Genomic DNA, 19527 nt, shown 5'->3' on the forward strand with positions numbered 1-19527 from the left:
GCCTGGTGGATACCATCTTTGATATTCGCTAGTGTTTTCTTGAGGATTTTTGCACTTTGATTCATCAGAGACATTAACTTGTGGCTTTGTTTTATTGTTTGTCCCTGTCTGGTTTGGGGATCAAGGTAATGCTGGAGCCACAGGAGGAATTTAGAAGAATTGCCTTCTCTATAAGTTTTTGAAATAATCTGGGAAGTAGTAATGCTAGCTCCTGTCTAAATGCCTGGTGGAACTGAAGAGGGAAAACCATCTGATCAGAGTTTCCTCTGACGGGAAGCTTCTCTTACTCCTCGTTCCTCAGCATTGGTGAGCTTGGCTTTTCTATCGCTTCACACCCAACTCTCCGTGGAGGTGTGTGTGCCCAGGAACTCGACCGTTTCTTCCATTGTCACACTTGTTGCAGTATCATTATTTGTAATCGTTCTGTGATCCTTGGCATTTCTCTGCTCTCAGTTGTAAATGCTCCTTCCATCATTTGATTTTACTTGAGTCTTCTTTTTATTTGAATCTAGCCCGTGTTTATCGATTTTGTAACCCCCCCCCGCACCGTGTCCTTTGTGGAATTACTCCAGTCTTCCTGGAACCAGTCTGTCCTTGTTTTGTAGCATTGCTGTTAGTCATGCTACAGCGAGCAAGGGATCAAATCAACAAGAATATCATTGCATCCTCTTGTTGGATTGATTCCCCTTCATTATATGACGACCCTTTGACTCCTCAGTTTCCGTCTCAGGCCTATTTTGTGAGATACTCCTGTATCATTTTCACTTTCAACCTGCTGTATCTTTTCTGGTGACGTTTGTTTCTTGTAACTAGCTGCTTATTTGGTTCTGCTTCTTATCCATTCAACCAGCCTGTATCTTTTAATTGGGAAGTTTAGTCTATTTGCAGTCGAGGTTATTGTTGATAAATTTATTCCTACCGTTTTCTCATTATGTTGAGCATTCTTTTTTCTTCCTTTTTCATCTTTGAGGGTTCTTTTACTGTATTAATACTATTTTGACTTTTTCCCCCTACTTTTCTTTTGTATGTCTGCTCTTTGTAGGTCAGAGGGCATGACCTCTGACTGCTGTGCCCGCCACTGCCAGGAGTCCGGGCTGTTTGAACTTCCCTGCATGTCCATGCCAGATCCACTCCCTCAACGCAACCTCTCATGGCCACCTCTCACCCAGACACTGGGGCAGGACATCCTTGAGCTATGATTGTTCCTTGTTTTCCCCCAGAGTAGCTAAGTATCAAAAATAGGCCCCCTTCTCAAGATGGTAGCTTGCTTGATAAGGAGAGTGGCAAAACATCTCTAACTGAGACTGGCTTTCCACACTCCGAGGAGTCATTGCCTCAACAAATCCCCGCACTGGGTTTAGGCTTGCAGGAGGCGTGGGACTGCCCTGTGGCTAGAATTGCAAGTCTCTTCAGGGCTGTCTGGCTCACCTTCCTATTACATCATTGGCTTCCCTTCTACCTCTTGGAGCCAGGCAGGGACAGGGGCTTAGGACTGTTTCTGCTTTTCTCTTTCACCTGTTTCTCCTTATCATGTCCTGCCCCTTATCATGATTCTCAAGGCTCTTTCTCTTCAAAACGTATTTGCTCCTTTGTTACTGGACTCTGCATCCACAGGGTCAAAGTGGGGGCTGCTTCTAATTTGCCATCCTGCCCTGCCTCCCTGATTCATTATTTTTAATTGATGCAGAGTGTTTGAGTCACTTTTGTATCCTTCAGAGGATTTGTTCTCTCATCTGGGTCAGTATTCATGAGCTACTGACCACAGGTCAAATCTGGCCCATTTCAGGCCAAATCTAGTCAGGTTCATTTATGTGTTGTTTAGGGTTGATTTTTACCATGATAACAGAGTTGATGATTGAACAGAGACAGCAGAGCCCACAAGCTAAAAATATTTACTCTATTGGCTTAGAATTGAATTAGCACAACTGAAAAGTGCCTGTTGTTAGATGGGCTTGAAAGAAGGGTAACAAACAGATTTAGAGTGGACTGTATTCCCCCAGTTTAGGTGGCAGGAATGTGCAGATAGTCTTTTCCTTAACTTTGTTCTAAACAAGTGTTAATGCCTCCACAAATAGGCTGGTGTTCTTCCGTAAAGATACAGTCACCTCATGCCATTCTGTATTCGCTTCTGCCCTAATGCATTTTACAGTGTGCAATTTGAGTATGACAGAAGCTGTACATTTGACCCCCTATTGCTTATCTATTTTGATGTGGAGAGTGAGGTATTTAGGAAGATGTATATGGACTTAAGTGGCATGCTTGATACAAAGAAGGTGGGTATGATATGACCCAAAGCTTCTAGTGTCTTCCCAGTGCCGACAGAGGGCACCTCTGTGACAGCACAGAGGGCTGGGTGGGACAGTGAGGTTTCTCTCTTTGAGCTCACTGACCACCCAGAGCACTTCTTCTGGGAGATATGCTATTGTGTTCAGGGAGGGGTTGGCCCAAGATAACAGTGAAGATGCCATGGTGCAGGCAAGAGAACAGCAGCAACTCCTCTGGCCAAGCAGAAGGCGCTAACTATTCTTGAGAGCCTCCTGGGCCACTGAAGGTGTACAGCGTTTTGCCACAACTTTGTACGTCAGCTCTGCTTCTGCATTCGATCATCTATGACAACGGGGAAGCCACAGTCAGGACACCTGGTCATAGAAACTCTTTATTTAAAGGGCTAAAGGTTCTGAAATTTTTATTCTCTAGAGCAAAATGAAAGTCTAACTCTTGCCCATTACAACACAAAATATTGTATTTTGTTTCCAAACTTTATCTGGATAAGCCTTCAAACAAGACTTAGTGGAATTCTTTCATAACAAATAACAATTATTTAGAGCCTTCCGGAAAACGTGTCAGCCTTTGTATAAAGCATTTATATCAGCCATCTCTCACTTAACCTTCCAGATTCTCTGATGTAGATAATGTTATAATCCCAACTTTATAGATGAAGAGGTTTAAGTAACTTGCCAAAGATAATAGAAAAGAATTGGTCGAGTTCAAGCCTGCACGAGCTTCTTGGTCAAGGCTAGTCCAAAGGCCCTTGGTGTGGGAAGAAGTGGTGAAGAAAGTAACACATGACTGTGATTGGGCTCCATGAGCCAGTTGAGGAACTGCAGTTCTCAGCATCCCCATTTCCCTTTAGGGAAAATGGGCATAATTCTTATCCACTTCCAGGAATGCCATGCTGGCACCTAACTTGATCTACTTAGACATGCTAAGGTTGAGCCCTGAGGTCAGTTTGCCTCAGTTATTCCTTTTTAAGTACAAGCAGTTCTCAGTGATACCATTTCAGCAATTTTTCATCCCCAGGATGATATATGACATACACGGGAAATCCTCCAGCTCCACAGCTGGCAGTTTTGCATCTACTCTGCCTGGCCACAGAAATGTGAAAGGGGTGGCAGTTTAAGAGTGGATCCACTGACACGAATCCTCTTTGCTCTAACTTTGATAGTGTTTTTCCTACCGTGGCATAGTGCATCAAAGAGGACCACTCCGAATGTCTGGCCTGCTTTGAGAGGCCATGTGCAACACTGCTGGAGGGGTTTATTACAAATAGCAACGTCTCACTTTCATTGCTGCATGTCCCTGACAGTGTTCTGAGTGGTATCTAATAAAGTAACCAACACATGAAGTAGGTATGAATGTTATCTCCATTTCACAGATAAAGCACGGGAAGCACAGGAAAATGACAGAACTTGACCACTATCATGCCGTGAATAGTGGCTTTACTCTGGGGCCAAGCTTATGGGACCCTGTGGTGTAGGTTGTGGAAATATTATTCTCGTGGAATAATAAGAATCCACTCACTTTGTTACATATGTTTACTGAGTGCCCAAGACTGGCGTGCATCAGCTATAAACTAAACACGAGGCTAATTGTTAGGATGTCAAATGTGAAAACAATACCTATGGTTCCCATCCTCAAGGATCTTAGAGTCTAATGCAGGAGAACAAAAGTAAACTGAAGGTCATTTGTGTAAGTATTGGTTTCCTATGTATGACAATATCTATATGTTAGATTGCCTGAACAAAGCAATGAGCCCATACTGGGGTCACTAGGGAAGCTGAGAGCAGTCTAAGGAATGGAATGTTTCAGACAGGAAGCAACAGGAGTGTAACAGATGGGACGGAGCACAGTGGATGTGCCAGGAAACCTGTTCAGAATGCTGAACTCTCAGAACTGGGTTAGAGAATGAGATGATGGCAAGACATGGACAGGAGAGGCAGGCAAGGAAGGACAGAGGGGCTTGTGCATAAAGTAATAGGCAGCTGGACTTCCTTGTATAGGAAACGGAGAGCCGTGTGAGGGCAAGCAGTATAGGGGCAAATGTACTTGGGTTACATTTTGAGGAAGGATGTAGAAGGAGTCCAAGGCAGGCAAATGGAGACTAGGCTAATAAGACATCACTGTAGCTGACAGGGATGAGAGGCATCGAATGCAGTACAGTGTGTGGGGGGGGGAGCACTGTTTAGGGCTGTCCTGTAGGATGTTAGCAGCATCTTGGTCTCTATCCCCTAGTTGTCAGGGGCAGTGCCCCACCTCCACCAAGTTGTGACCTCCAAAACATCTCCAGGCATTGCTGAATGTCTCCTGCAGGGCACACTGTCCCACCTGAAATCCACTGATTTAGATACGCTGACATTAAAACACAATCATTCGGACTTGGATGTGCTGTGAAGGGTAAGAGAACAACCAAGGGTAATGTTATCAGGATTTCCATAATGGCCACAGGTGAGGAACAGAATAAGGTTAGGAAGAAAGAGAACAGACCGATTCTACAGACATTATATGTGAGAAACTTGAGGGACACCACAATGAAGAGATTCAAGAAGTAGCTGGGCGGATGGTTCTGTCCTCAGACGAGAGATTTTAGTTGGAGATAAAGATGTAGAAATTATTTGCATCTAGATAGGAAGCAGATGAGGTCAATTCAGAGACTGAGGGAGGGAGAAGAGAAGCAGGTAGGAACTCTATGGGAAGATAAGAGTTAAGAGCCATAAGGAATTATAAACCCACTAATTAATTCAGTGAAAGAGAAGATAAAAGAGAGAGGCATGTTTTACTATGTTCTTTTTAGTCAGTGGTAATCTTGGTATCCTTCATGACCCAAGTGGAGGCTAAAATTTAAAAACAATGTGTGAGGAGGTGGTCAGGAAAATTTGCTTGGGAAGATTAGTTTCCTCCCAAAAGGAACTTAAATTAAATGGAAGTATTTGTTGGCTTTATTTTCTTTCCATACTATAAACAAAACCTTTAAGAGTCTCACAGTCCTATTATGGTAAATAAGTGCCTGGAAATAAAGGGCTGCATTGAAAAGTCCATCATGCAGTTATCAGAGCACTGTTTCACTACCCAGCTATCAATGTTCAAAGCCAGTGCTGCATCTAATGTCTCAGGGGAAACACGGGAGCTTTATAGAGAGACACATTGGTCAGCTTTTGATAAGGCTCTGCAGTGATAATTCCTGGGGAAAATAAAATGTCATGAAGCAATGGACAAGAAGAGCTTACAGGACAGAAAGCAAATCCAGTAACAGGAAATAGCATCACTTTTGGCAGGAAGGTCAGATGAAGGGGATGGTGTTTCCTGCTGGTGGCATGATTTCCAGAGTCACAAAGCTAATTGTAGCTTAGACGAAGCTAATTTGCCTTAGACGAAGGCAAAGCCCTGTCAAGAAAAAGAACTCAGCATTGAAAATAAGGCCAGGTGGTTTGGGTAAGTAAGAGATTACCTGAGTGTAAGCCAGAAACCCTGGAAGAACATAACTCCTTTGGCCAGCAACGTATCACTGGAGGTCCAGCTCCCAAATGACGCTGGATGTCTTTCAAAGGGCATTACAACCAACCCAGCACGTCTGTCCAAATGCTGTCTCCATGAGCTATGGCTCTGTGTGTTGAAAGGAGGCAAACCAAATAGTGTTCTTGACATAATTTCCCCATCGTACTCATTTGTCAGATAGAATATTGGCCATTCTTTTGCAACACAGGACCCTGTCCTTGCCCCAGTTTCTATGAGGAGCACTGGACTGCCTTCCTGGTTCCAGCCTGACAACATCTTCTTCCCCTTCCTGTGCCAGCATTAGAAAAGAAGTTAACAAATGGATCTAATTACCACAGTGGCTTGAGACTACTCAACTTTTTTCCCTTCCAGCTGCAAAGTTGTCCTCAGACTAAGCCTCACATTCAGAACTGCTGTCAAACTCTCACTGTAATGGCCACTTAAGTTTAATGTCAAGCTGACGCCTGTGGAAGACCTTGATTAAATTTGCAAACAGTAGACTCTAACCGAAGGAGAACTTTACAGTTGTCTCATTTCGCCTTTCAAGCTTAAATCCCAGAAGTTTTCTTTTCTTCTTTGCAAAGAATTACAGAAGTTTGTGTGCAAAGACCCTGAGTATCAGTAGGAGAGCAAAGTGTAACAATCAAAACATCCTGCGTGCTTGGAGACAAGAAATCCCTCAGCTTATTAGAAGTCTGTGTGAATTAAAGATTCACACTCCCATCTCACTCGAGATCTATTAATGATTCAGTCTTATGACTATAATATTACAAGTCCTCCTGGTGTCCTTTTAAGCACCTGGTAATTAAGAGTTTTGTACTGCATGGACAGAGGAAAAACATGGAAGGAACATGAAAGAAATATGGGCTCTCCACCAACAATGTCATGCTTCAACCAGGTACAAACTTCCAACCTAGTTTCTTTCCTCGTTGTTTCTCCTTTTGTCTTTGATAGCCATGCAACCTCTCTTCCTGGTAATAGAAGCCTAGAAGTTAAAATGTATCTGGAAGACTTGTTCTCATTTACTGACTACTATTTTGAAGAGGCTGCTGGTTTTTGATTATTCTTTTGGGTTCTTCCTACATCATCTAATTCAAACAGGTCTGTTTTCAAAGAAAACAAATCAAACTTGTCAAGACCTGTGAAGCATGAAAAATAAATTGCTTTTTCCAACTCCAAAAAGCAGCAGAAAAGCCTTAATTTCTCTCTTCTTATTTAAGCCTCTAACCCTTACCTTCTAATCTGTAGATTTCACAAAATGTTTATATATTCTTCTGTATTATACACGACAGGAGATCAAACCTTATTACTAAGAAATTGAACTTGTAATACAACTAATATTTAAACTAGTATTATTTTGGAGTTTGGCTAGCCACATAAAACATTCAAGAAAGCTGACACAAGTTCTCTGGGCTGCCGATAGAAAATAAACAGTCCACCAAGACACATCTCCTGTGCGGTTAATAGCTCTGTCCTTTTAGGCGGTGGGAGTGCAGGTTTCAATGGAGGAGGAGAAAATGAGGCAGTAGAAAAAGATGGCCTTGCAAAATGTCAGATATGAAATATCCTGTCATAAGATTTCTCACTCAACTACAGCAGTGAGACTATGTCTAATATTTCCCTTCTTTTAATGCAACAGAGACATTTCTATGCTCAGTTTTCTAAAGCTAACTTAAGTCTGTGGTTAAAAAAAAAAACACAGCTCCATGTAGCACTTGCTCATAATATTAAAAAAAAGAAAAAAGACTGTGGTTTTAGAATTTGTGGATAAAGTGGTAGGTAGTCATCACACTCCTGTAGAGAACTATAAATGATGAAAGGAATAGCAGATGGTTTTGGAAGGGAGAGATTTATAGAGGCAATTTGTAGTGGAATAGTGCTATTTTGTGAACTAGGTAATAAGAAGTCATGAAGACAAGAGCTCAGATAATACCTCATTTAATTATGGTACTAAATATTCCATGAAATCTTTGACTCCATTGTCTTAAGATTTCTAAACTGAAAATCATTATCAGCTGATTCTTGGGTTTTAGTGAATCGGTCCTCTTTGAATCCTTTTCTTATGATGCAGCGATGGTCCAAATAGTCTAGTTTTCTCTCTACAATGTCCTCTTTTCAAGTTAGCATCTGATTCAACAAAATAAAGGAAAAGTACTGCTCTTTACCAGAAAAGAAGACTGAAATAGACTAGTATTTTTCACATAATCCAAGGCAATAGGTGAAGGAGAGTTACACTTTAATTGGGTGTCCTTAGAGCCCCAAAGCCTTGGGTGAGCAAGTAGAGATGCTGGGGAGGAAATCAGTCAGGCAGATAAGGGCATCACAGGACATGAAATGCCAGGGATTGTCTCTTGCCTTACCGAGTCGATCCTGTGTGTCTTTGGCCATCCACAGTGTTTGCTAAATTCCACTGCTGGCATTGACAGGATGAGATTACTACTGATATCAGAATATTCATTGGTGACATTAATGATTTATCAAAACTATTTGGTAATTCATATCAACCACAGAAATAGTAAGGTATGAAGGCTGAGGGTGGGGAGAAGCATGTTAGCCTTATAGCCTTCTTGCTTTAGCAATTATCTACTATTCATAAACCTACCCCAGTGAATGGAAAATGAGCACAGATAAGGAGGGCTGTTGTTCAGACAATGGATCGATTCCTTAATACACATCACCAGCTACACAAGTCCTCCTTCTCTTCATTCTCAGGTCGAGTTTGCTGCCATTCAAAGGAGGTAAGTTTCTCTTTCCAATGCAGTATAGGCTAGATCTTCACTAGTGATGGGCAGTGATGCTGGATACTCCAAACACTGCTCTAAATACTGAGGTAATTTCCAATCTGTTACAAAGTAAGACTCCAATCACATACAGATATAGTCATAAGCATTTTAATATTTACTAGCACAAATTGTCCAGAAAAAGACCGGGTCAAAAATTACAAATTATTAAAGAGCTTCTTGTGGACTTTAACCAGTCCAGAGGTGATTTTGATCTCCTACAAAAGGACTTAAGTCACAATATACTTGTGACAAATTTCAAAAGAAACTTTTCCATTCTGTGAAAGTAGACTATGGAGGAGGTCTTTGCTTTTCCCTGAAAGCCTGTTTTCCTAATCAATGTGTGTGTATGGATTGGAGTGGGATGGAAGTTCAACAAAGAGGCTTTAAAAAGGGTTGTTAAACCACCTCAGAATCATGTGCTGAAGTACTCTTCCAGTTCCTCCAAATCCATGTCCAGGGAGGAGTTCAAAGAGGCCAGGGCAGATGATGCATCTTTGGGTTTCTGGACGCTGGGTTTGGGTTGGGGGGTTTCTGGGTGGATGGATTCCTTCTTGATGTCTTTACCACCAGTTAGCAGCCGCTGGCTCTCTAAAAAGAACTGATTCGGATGATTCAAAGAAAAGCCGCAATCATCCACCTGTTTAGGGAAGCAAATTGTATCACGTTAATACTGAGGAGGGCTATGAATAAAGGGCCTCGCCCTGTGTGTAGTGTCACTCCAAGCCGCTTAATACCTGCAGCATGGACCCTCGCTGTTCTCACTACTTACCACTTCATTCAGGAATGCTTCAGCCACTTCCCAAACACTAATGGCTCTTGCATTTCTACCTCAGCCCAGCGCTCTGCACTTAACTCCAGCTCCCACCCAGCTCTACTTGACATCTTGTTGGCTCAAAGCCAGCTTAAAGTCAACAGCAAGCTTCTCCTTTCCTTTCCGCTACCCTCTATTCACACTGACTCATCACCATGTGTTCAGTGGGGGCAAACTGGAGACCTCTCACCCACACTTTGAGTCCTCAATTCTGACAACACCCAACCCATTGCCAATTTCTGTTGATATCCTCAGTTATAATCTATGTTTGGTAGGGCTAAGACCGAAACTCAGGGGTGGAACATGCCTCGTAAGCACGAGGCCCTGCATTCAAGCCTTAGCACTGCAAAAGAAAACAAGTTTGGAAAGCAAACCTGAGAGTGTGTGTGTATGAGTGACGTGCAAGTTGAAGACCTATGCATCTTAGTGTTGTGCCCCTGCTCCAGGCAAAACACTTTGCACATTGTAGGTCAATAAATATTTGGTTTTTGTAAGTGATCTTACAATCACTTTTGATACTTTGATATTGGTCCTTGACACCACTCATATTTTAGAATTTATTTATAAGTCTGACATGTGCAATCTCATTTAGTATGACACAAACTCTAAAACAGCAACTGGACTCGCTGTAACGTCTTCACCTGAGTATCGAGCATTCCCTGATCTTTCCATAGAACATCTGACTTAATGGAAACATGTCTAGGCTCATAGCTTTATGTTATTTCTTTTCTCAAAAGTTACTTGTAATCTTTAACTTTGAATAGTACCTTACTCTTCACTCTGTTCCTTTACTATTCAATGAGAATTTGAGAGGGTATCAGTACTTTGTGTCTGAAGATTCAGCAAGTGAAAACTGTTTCCACATTTTGATTCTAAAGTTTACTAATGATAAACAAATACACCTTTCTAGAAGAACAGCAACAAGCACTTCTTGAGGCCTTTCTGTGCCAGACATTGTTTAAAGTCTCAAGCACATACACACACTCTTCACACGCGTGCACCCTTACTTAACTCCCACAGTAGCCCTGAATGAAGGCAGTGTATCATGTTTTCCTATCATTTCGGATGAAGTATCTGAGAAAGGAGGTTAAGTACCTCAGCCACGATCATACACCAGCAGGCTGGAGATGGGATGGCAGCTGGCAGAACCCATGCTCATAAACCAGTGTGCTCTGACACCTCATTCTGGTGCCACAGCCCAGGAGAATATTGTGTTCATACACTGTATTCCTTAAAACCGGAAACCCGTTACAAAGTCTTGACATTTTTTGTGGAGGTGTGACATAACAGTGAGATAACACATGGATCAGTGTAGTCACTCTCTTCATATTTGACCAACAGGTGAGACTGAACTGATCCAATGTGACACCCAACCTCAGATTTGCCTTCTCCCCTTCTGCAGATGGAGCTGACAACAAAATACCATTTGATTTTACTTTTTTTTCCCACTTGATATATTTTGGAAATGGAAACCATTAACATTTCTTTTGTTTATCTGTCATATATTTACCAATTTTAAGAGTATGTCTTGCTATTTTGCCTGTGTTGCCCAGGTTGGCGTTGACTTGCAATTCTCCTAGCTCAGCCTCCTGAATAGCTGGAGACAGGTATATGCCACCATGCCTGGCTTTTACAGTATTTTTACATCTCTCTCCATACTGAAGTGACTTGTTCACAGTAGGTATCTAGTAAATATTTGGTGAGTTGAGCCCATAACTAGCCAATGTACACCAGTCATGCAGCTGACATTAATTGGACCTACTGTGTTATGAGAATGCATTTGACTAAGACTATAGAAATTTCCAGACTAGTCATATGCTTAGAAATCATTTTCAAAAGTAGAGAAGTGATAAGGGTCATAGATAAAGGCCTATTGTACTCCACAGTGGAAAGAAACTCTGCTGTGGGCGGTGGGATCAAAGAAGGCTTTGTAAGGAAGTGCTGTGTGGGTCAGGACTGGAAAGCTGGAGTACACAGCTGGGATGATGAAGGAAAGGGCAGTACAGCAGCAAGACCACATGAGAAGGTCCTGGGAAGGCAAATGGTTTACATGATCTGGAGTGAAGGGATATAAAAAGGAATAAGAAGACAGGATGGAGGGCTGGCTCTGTGGTAGTGCATTTGCCTAGCAAGGATGAGGACCTGGGTTCTATCCCTAGCATTGCCCCCCCCCAAAAAAAATGAAAAAAAAGAAAAAAAAGTCAGAAAGACTGGCAGGTACCAGACCTCAGAGAGCCTTGAAAGCCAGGGTAATTATTCTAGACCCAATCCTCTAGAGGCAACAGGGAGTCACAAAAATCCTTAGGGAGGAAAGTGGTGTGATTAGGGCTATGCATAGTCTTATGGAGTGACCAGTGAAGGGGCTTGCTGTTGTGGTACAGATGACCTCTCTTGATGGGCGGAATACAAAACAGAAACAAGATCGTTTTTGGTAATATGAGAGTACCCCAGGATTCTCTGTAGTCAGTTGTTAACAAATATTGGGCCAATAATTTTACAGTTATGACAGTGTATACACTGATTTATTGAGTTATTACCCAAATCACTAAGGAAAAATATCTTTAACTGGGCTGCTTAATCTCAAAATGTTTCCTTAATGTTTTATGATACATCTATAATTTCATTAACAATGGAGGCTTCTTCAATGTATTTGATTTTACCCAATTCATTAAAAACTGGGAGATGCAATATAAATTTGTCAAGTGTTTTCTGAAAAGTTTATTGTCTAGCACATTCAACCAGAGGGATTTATATTTTATAGAGGAAATTAGAGATTAAAGGACCCTGGAGATCTTTAAAATTGAACCTCTAGCATATACAGATTAGGAAACTGATGCCTACAGAGATTATATGGTCTAATCATCCATCAAACTAGTAATTGGACTTGTTTGAATTAAAATTCGGGCCTTATGACTAGATCAGTTCAGTTGCTCCGAAATCTCTATTAATAGGTTTCACACAAAGTAAAATAAGCTAACAATGAAATCTTTATTATAAAAACCTTAGCTGTATTATTTCTTGTAAAAGGAATCCAATAGCTGGTACAATAACAACTCACTTGGGATCTTGCTACACCTTGCTTCTAGTTATTAAAGTTTTCAATATACTATCTCAGAGACAACTCTAAAAACTGTAGTGTGGGCAAAATGAAATAGGATAATCTTTATAATCCCCAGATTACTCATCTGTGAGAGAGTTAATAATAGTGCTATGCCATAGGACTGCTATGGGGAAAAACAAAAGGAATTTGAATGTAAAAAGAATGGTTGGTCCTATGAAATCTGGATTAAATATTTTGGAAACTATACTCAAAAGGGCCCTGTCTTTACACCAAAAGATTAGTTCACATTTTAAGTATCTTCAGTTTAAAATATATTCAAGAAATGTGTGGTTTTTTAAAACGAATCCCCACTTTAGTTAATATTTTTACTAACCATTTAAAATTGTGTGAGGGGCCTTCGAGTGAGGGCTTGTATTTGCCCCTCTTAACTCATTTTGTTACGCTTGATATCATCTGTCAAGCTTCTTGATAATGTGATGAAACTGTTTCCTGTTTTCTCAACTATACTTTCTCCTAGGGTGGATTCTTTATTTCTGTTATTTTTGAAGGAAGTGTATATAATTGCTATTCAGTCCCCTTTCATCAAGCTCAGGAAAATAAATTTAGGGTTATTTTGTTGTTTGTTTTTTAGGCAAAGGGGAGAAGCATAAACAAAATGAAAATAGGTATTTAAAAATCTAAGTATGGGAAAGAATAGAGAAAGAGCGGTATCCACATCCTAATCTCTCATGTTACTTCTTTTTGCTCAAGAGCCTACCGCTATTTTCATGCTCTCACTGAAAAGACAGAAACCCCTATTTGCTTCTATCCAGATTTGGAAACACAAGCATTTTCACAATTTGTCTTTTGTGCATCAATCTTCAATCTTCTGGTCCCTTTCCTCAAACCTCTTTCTTGCTTGGTGAGTGATGGTTTTCTTGGTGTTTTTTTTTTTCCCTTTCAGAACTGAGGTTTGACTCAGAGGCTCATGCTTGCCTGGGTAGGGCAGGGGGCTCTACCTCTTGAGCCAGGCCAGGGCACTGTGGCTGATCATTTCTGACTATGTTGTGTACATTTTGTAAGGTATTGGAAGAGAGAAGCTCTATGATGCATTTTCATTCTGCCATATTGTATTGATAAGCTCTGGGTCACTAAGACAAAATACCTGAGAAAAACAGCTTATAAGGATGAAAGTGTTATTTTAGCCAACAGTTGATTGGTTCTATTCCTTTTGGGCCAATGGCAAGGCAGTACATCATGGTGGGAGAGCATGGGAGAGCAAAGCTGCCTACCTCATGGCAGCTGGGAAGGAAAGAGACCAGAGTCCCACTATTGCCTCCATGGACACTCCACCAATGACCTAACTTCCTTTCACTAGGCCCAACCTCCTAAGATTCCCAACTCTTGGCACCACAAGAAGGGAACCAAGACTTTGAGGGACATTCAAGAGGTGAATTCGACTATGATAAATTATAAGAAATTTTGTACAAAAATTTGTACAAGGGGTACAAAGTACTATGAAGGATGTAACACAAGATCAACAGAGATGGGATCTAGGAAAGCTGCTTTATAAGGTTCATCATAGACTCTGGATTTCATCTTCAGAGAAATGAGAATCCATTAAAGGCTTTTTGAAGCAGGTTACTGAAATGATCACAATTCTTTAAATATCACTACAGCAGATGTGTGGAGGAAGAACTAGAACGTATAGATTCAGGAAAATGAGCTAGGAGACTAGCCCAGAATTTTAATTGATATCTGTAATGACCTCGAGTTATAAAACGACTTAAGTATATTTTAAACTTCCTGTTAAAGATGGCAAAAAATAAAAAAGGTGAGATAGGTTTTAGCAAGATTTCTGTAGAGACTTATATGATGGAGAAGAAACTGTGCTCAGCCACTGGGACAGCAAGTCTCTAGAATTACTCAATGTCCAAAGAGGTCTATTCCTAAAGAATTAACTAAAATTCAAAGATTAATCTACACAAAACCTACTGTGTTCATTTACACACAAAGTATGCAGAAAGTATGACTATACTATTATGTAACTAATCACTGCTCCCTAAAACAACTGAGGAAAACAAATCTTAAGTACACTAGCTTTTGATGTCTATTAAATGGATAGCTCTCAAACATTTGCTTGGAGTCAGTCAACATATTCTGCACACAATGACCTTCACACAAACACAGAGCTCATATTTCTGCCACACTAATGTAGCTTTTGAAGGAATGGTAGCAATATTGTTTTTACCTATGGGATATTTGGGTTTTAATCAAGAGGTTTTGCAATGACAGCTTATAATGAGGCAGCTGGTATTACCAAAAGAGCCATATGGAACTATCATAGTGCTGTTGCAGTTGGTATCAATTAACTGGTTCATTTGCAAAACTTTCATTTCAGTGGATTTCATCACAGAGGCCTCAGGAAAATAAACTAGAAACTTACTGGGGAGGGGCAAAGGATGGCAGAAACCCCCCCATAAAAATAGATAGCTTTTAAATCAGAAAAAATAATAAATGAAGGGAGATATTCATATGTAAAACTCTACAATGAACAGAAGCAACTTTTGTCCTGCAGTTTAAGGTTTAAGTCTCAGTACTCCACACAGGAGGGTTTAAATCATTTCTTTTCAATATCTGCATTAATCTAAGGCAAGTTTTAAAAACTGGCAATAGTAGCAGTATCTTGTTGAAATAATCAATAGGAGAGCTATTACAAAAGCAGACAAATGCTCCTTCCTTCTCAGTGATTATGTCATAAACTCAATGCTTAAGTCTAATTTTACATTTTATTTTTTAAGGAAAGAGATTGGCTAATAGACCTCAATTTGTGAAAGACTCCACAAGTGATTGAGAACACACGAAATCAAAGGGCTCAAGATGAGCAAATTACAGAGTGCCACCTTCACAGGAGTGCATGCTAAAAGTACCAGATGTGTGCCTTACTGAGATGCCTACACTGATGAAACTAATCTTCACATTTTGTGAAAATAAACTGTTTTCAAATAAGAGTACCAATGTCCAAAGTTGAGTGCAGAAGAAAGTGGGCTAGCCTCACAGCAGACCAGGCTCTAGTTCCAGCCTGGTTACTTAGGACCACTAGACCTGTTTTTATATATATAAGCTATATGATGGCTACAGCAGATTACCCTTGATGCTTGCTAAAATTAAAAACCCTGAATGAAACAGAGGGTAACTAAAGGACACAGAATTAGGTGACGAAGTTAAAAAAAATTACTTACATTATGTGTCATCTCGAAGTACTTCTGACAGGCTACCTGGTAATGTGTCCCCTTTACTAAATCCAAAATCTAAAATAAATGAGGAAAAGGAGAAAGAAAAATTAGAATTATGCTTCTTTTAGCCATTGTAGAGCACAGCTGTTGCCTTTTCATGATCCTTGTTCCAGACAGGAAATGCAATAAATCGCATCTCATGCTGTACATCTGCAGCCTGGGCACTGTGATGATTCTGACATGAGGTCGCTCCACAGATGGCGGCATCTCTCCCAAAGTGTGTCCAGATAAAGCTAGTGTGGCATAATCTAATGGTCGTGGATGAAGCAATCAAGTATACTATTAGATACTTACCTGCACATTTCTTGTTTATACAGATAAAGGATAAAATACCACTACATGCACATCAGGAAAATTGAACGTAAACCCTTTGGACAAGTATCTGTGGAGAGGCAATGCATCTTTCTTCAATCAGGTTTGTCCTGTTTCAAATGAAGTTACTTCTTGAAAAGCTCAGCAGAATGAGCGAACAGTCTACTCTGAGCACCTATTAGGGACATCATCCTATCTTTTGTAAACAATTTGCTTTCCAATTAGAATTCATGCAGTCTCTCCAGAGTGGTGAAGTCCCCTCCTTATTAGCCAGCTGCAATGGTAGATTACATTTGTGAAGTTTCATTGCCTCCCAAATAAATAAAACATACACTTGGCCTATTTATCAAACATAGTAAAATGCTAGAATTAAGAGATGACCTCAAATGAAGGGAAGCATAATTCTAGAGAAATGTTAACTTATACCCCTTTTCAGAAGGCTGAGCCTCCTGTCACAAAAAGGAGTGAGCAGTCTCAACTTCCTGCAACCCTCACTGTCGAGTGTGGCTCTCCATCCTTGGACAGAAATGTGAATGGGCATTCTGCAGCACTGACAAGAATGCACTTAAAAGACTGCTTTTCTGTGATTGCCTGAATTTCTCCTCACCTTTTATTAAATCTTACATGAAAAACCTGTGTCTAACCAATCACAGAACCCAGAATCCTGGCTATTTGGCCTATTTTTCTTGATTATTAGAGCAAAAATAAAAAATCAATTTAAAATGAATGAACGTTAAAAAAAAAAAAAGAAGTTGCAGAGACTTCGAAGGAATAACACTAGTGCTTCGGGAACTATCTTCTCTTGCTTCTGAGAGTGAGCCAAACCACCTTAAAGGCTGATGTCGTAAAGGTTCCTGCAGCTCTCAACAGCACCACACTGAAGTCTGAGCTCTAAGACATGAATCTTTGGGGACATGCAAACCATACCCAAATGCAGGCACTGCAAGGGTGGCAGACAGAGACTGGTTCAGAGTGAGGGTCGGAAGTAGAACGGGTCAATGCAATATACGGTACACAGAGTGGAAATATCCAGAGGAGAAATGTGGCCAAGAGGAAGAACAACAAACCAGGTGGGGGAACAATGAGGAAGCTGGAGAAAAGACCTACATGAGATGGAGTCCATGCTCACACCAAAGTGTGACCACAGCTCACAAGTGAACACACAAACATGCAACCACGGTTCACAACTGTACACACTGCAGTGTGACCACAGCTCACGAAAGGCACTTCACTGAGCTGTGACACTAACTCTTCAACTTTCACATTCCACTCTGAAGGAACAAAAACAACACAATTTCCTCTTTCAAATAGCATTAATTTCAAAGAACAGTTTTCTAAAGGTCAGAGGAAACTAAACCAAAATTCCTAATTCTGCTCTAGAAAAATACAATTAATCTAAAGAATCATATCAAACACTTACCTGAAAACAAGAAGATTTTTACAAAGGTCTAAAGAAATTGCTCAAATGCAGGACAATCCACCCCCCACTAAGGACCAGACCTTGTACATTACACCATCTTTGTGTCCACGTAAATATGCTTTCGTTACATTGTCACTTGTATTCTTGAATTTCTATTTGCCTCTCGCTGCACACAACGAACACACAATACTGTAGGATCCAATTTATACCTAAATATTCCCACTTACATTTCAACCTTTTTAAAAGCAACTACCAAGTGTTTACTCAGAGACAGAAAATTAAGTAAAAATCTAGTCCTACCTTCAGTGTAAAAATTAAATAAAAATTAAATAAAAATCTAGTGCAAAAAACTAACAGATAAATAATTACACTCTGGTATAAAGAGTGCTGCGGGTATTAGGTGGAGCATAATTGAGGTATAAATGAAAGAGAGCTTATTTCTGCTTGGTTAGAGTCACTCTATCTTTAATCAAGCCCACCCTCTCTGATATTTTTGGTTTTTTTCTCCTTTTTCTACATATAGGGTCAGGTCCCTCTCAGTCTTAAAATTGAAAATAAACCACACCAGGCACTTAAGCCAATACCATCTGACATCTCCTTTTCCAGCGGGTTTTCTGTCTTTTACTCAGTGTGCTCTTTCTTTTGGTGCCCACCGTTTGGTTGATACCTCTCTCTGAAGTCAAAGCTGAGTCACTCACTTAGCCCGTACAGCCTTCACTCAATGTTTCTGCTCAACTGTCATCTTCAACCTTTTTCCTACGAGGGACTTTGTGGTCCTTCCTCTCTTCCTGTCAGATACATTTGCTCCCTCTCTTCAAAATTTGTTCAGTCTTGATTAATCCCACTTTCTTTTAATGCCTTGCAAAAGCATTAACCATTTTGAGAATGGCTTTTATTTCTCTATATCCTCTCTCCCACAGCAAACTCACATTAATCAGCTCTAAAATAGGGTGGTGTTGAGAAAAAAAAATCCTGAAGTCAGAAGACCACTGACTTAGTTACACACCCATAACAGGTTACATCCTAGGACTCCACTGAAGAGACGGCTTTCTAATGTTCTTTGCAATCGTAAAGTTCTACATCTCTAACTGGAAAGAACATCAGATTTCTAGTCCTAACTTCCCCAATGTGAAAAACCCACATCTGTCTGCTGTTTAAATGCTACTCTCTAAAACCTATCTTCAAAACAACCTCTTCCTCAGTTAACATACTGGTGCCACCATTAATTATCCTATCTGAAACCCAATCATCCTGTCCACTCACTGCCTTTTACCATGCATTGTTCTTTCCTAATTCCCAGCATTCCCTCAAGGCCTCTTCTAGAAAGTGTTGCTGGTCTCCCCAGCTGATCCCCCTCGGAATACCTAAGATACTCTGCTCTGTACTTGACTTATGCTTTCCTCCAGACTGCAGCTCTGTGGGAGTGGGACTCATACCTGACCCTCCATAGCACTCTGAGCACTGCCTTGCAGAGTAAGTACCAAAGACCTATTTAAGACTTAACCTGAGTTAACTAAACTCTATCTGAACTTTGGACACAGGAGATGTTCTAGAGTAATAAGGTTCTTCAAATACTTAAAGATGCAAAATGACTTAGATGTTGCAGTTCTAGAATAAATGCTCATCTTCTTAGGCAAAGGAAGCAGAGGCTCCCCTTAACTCTTTCTACCTCTCAGCTCAGAAGCACACTGTACACAACAGTCTCTGCAATGTCATGTTTATTTTTAAATAAAATCAGACTTACTAAAAGATGTACTCTTAAATATTTGGTTTACAATTTGAATATTTCCTTTCTATTTAGATAGTTCATAAGACAAAGTACTTTCATGACCTATCAGACCTAATAAATTGCAATCACAAGTATAGCTTACGCACAGCAATAACTGATACCTGTCAGAGCATTCAGCTAGTACACCCCACCTTGCTGCTGCACAGAAAATGATTCCCCAAATGAAACATGCAGTCATTAATTTTCAGCTTCATTAATAAGCTTCAATACTTTACTCTAAAAAATGTGTTTTAACTATGGAAGCCAATTGATACAGCAAAAAAGGGGGGTGGGGAGCTTCCAGTTTCCTGTGCTATCAAAAAAA

At 40.4% G+C, this 19527-nt stretch overlaps 1 protein-coding gene across 6 annotated transcripts in view; it reads right to left on the reverse strand.

Annotated features, from left to right (window-relative positions):
• Positions 1 to 8647: 8647 nt before the first annotated feature.
• The window catches only part of Prim2 (DNA primase subunit 2), a 243906-nt gene continuing 233026 nt past the window's right edge, over positions 8648 to 19527 (reverse strand). For all 6 annotated transcript variants that reach the window (XM_074081821.1, XM_020160848.2, XM_020160844.2 and 3 more), the window contains 2 exons: positions 15649 to 15717; positions 8648 to 9192 (listed from right to left, as the gene is read on the reverse strand). In XM_074081821.1, the coding sequence (XP_073937922.1) occupies positions 8968 to 9192; positions 15649 to 15717 (294 nt within the window). In that variant the 3' untranslated portion in view covers positions 8648 to 8967. The remainder of the gene's footprint in view (positions 9193 to 15648; positions 15718 to 19527) is intronic.

The sequence above is a fragment of the Castor canadensis genome, chromosome 8, assembly GCF_047511655.1.
Source record: "Castor canadensis chromosome 8, mCasCan1.hap1v2, whole genome shotgun sequence".
Taxonomy (NCBI): domain Eukaryota; kingdom Metazoa; phylum Chordata; class Mammalia; order Rodentia; family Castoridae; genus Castor; species Castor canadensis.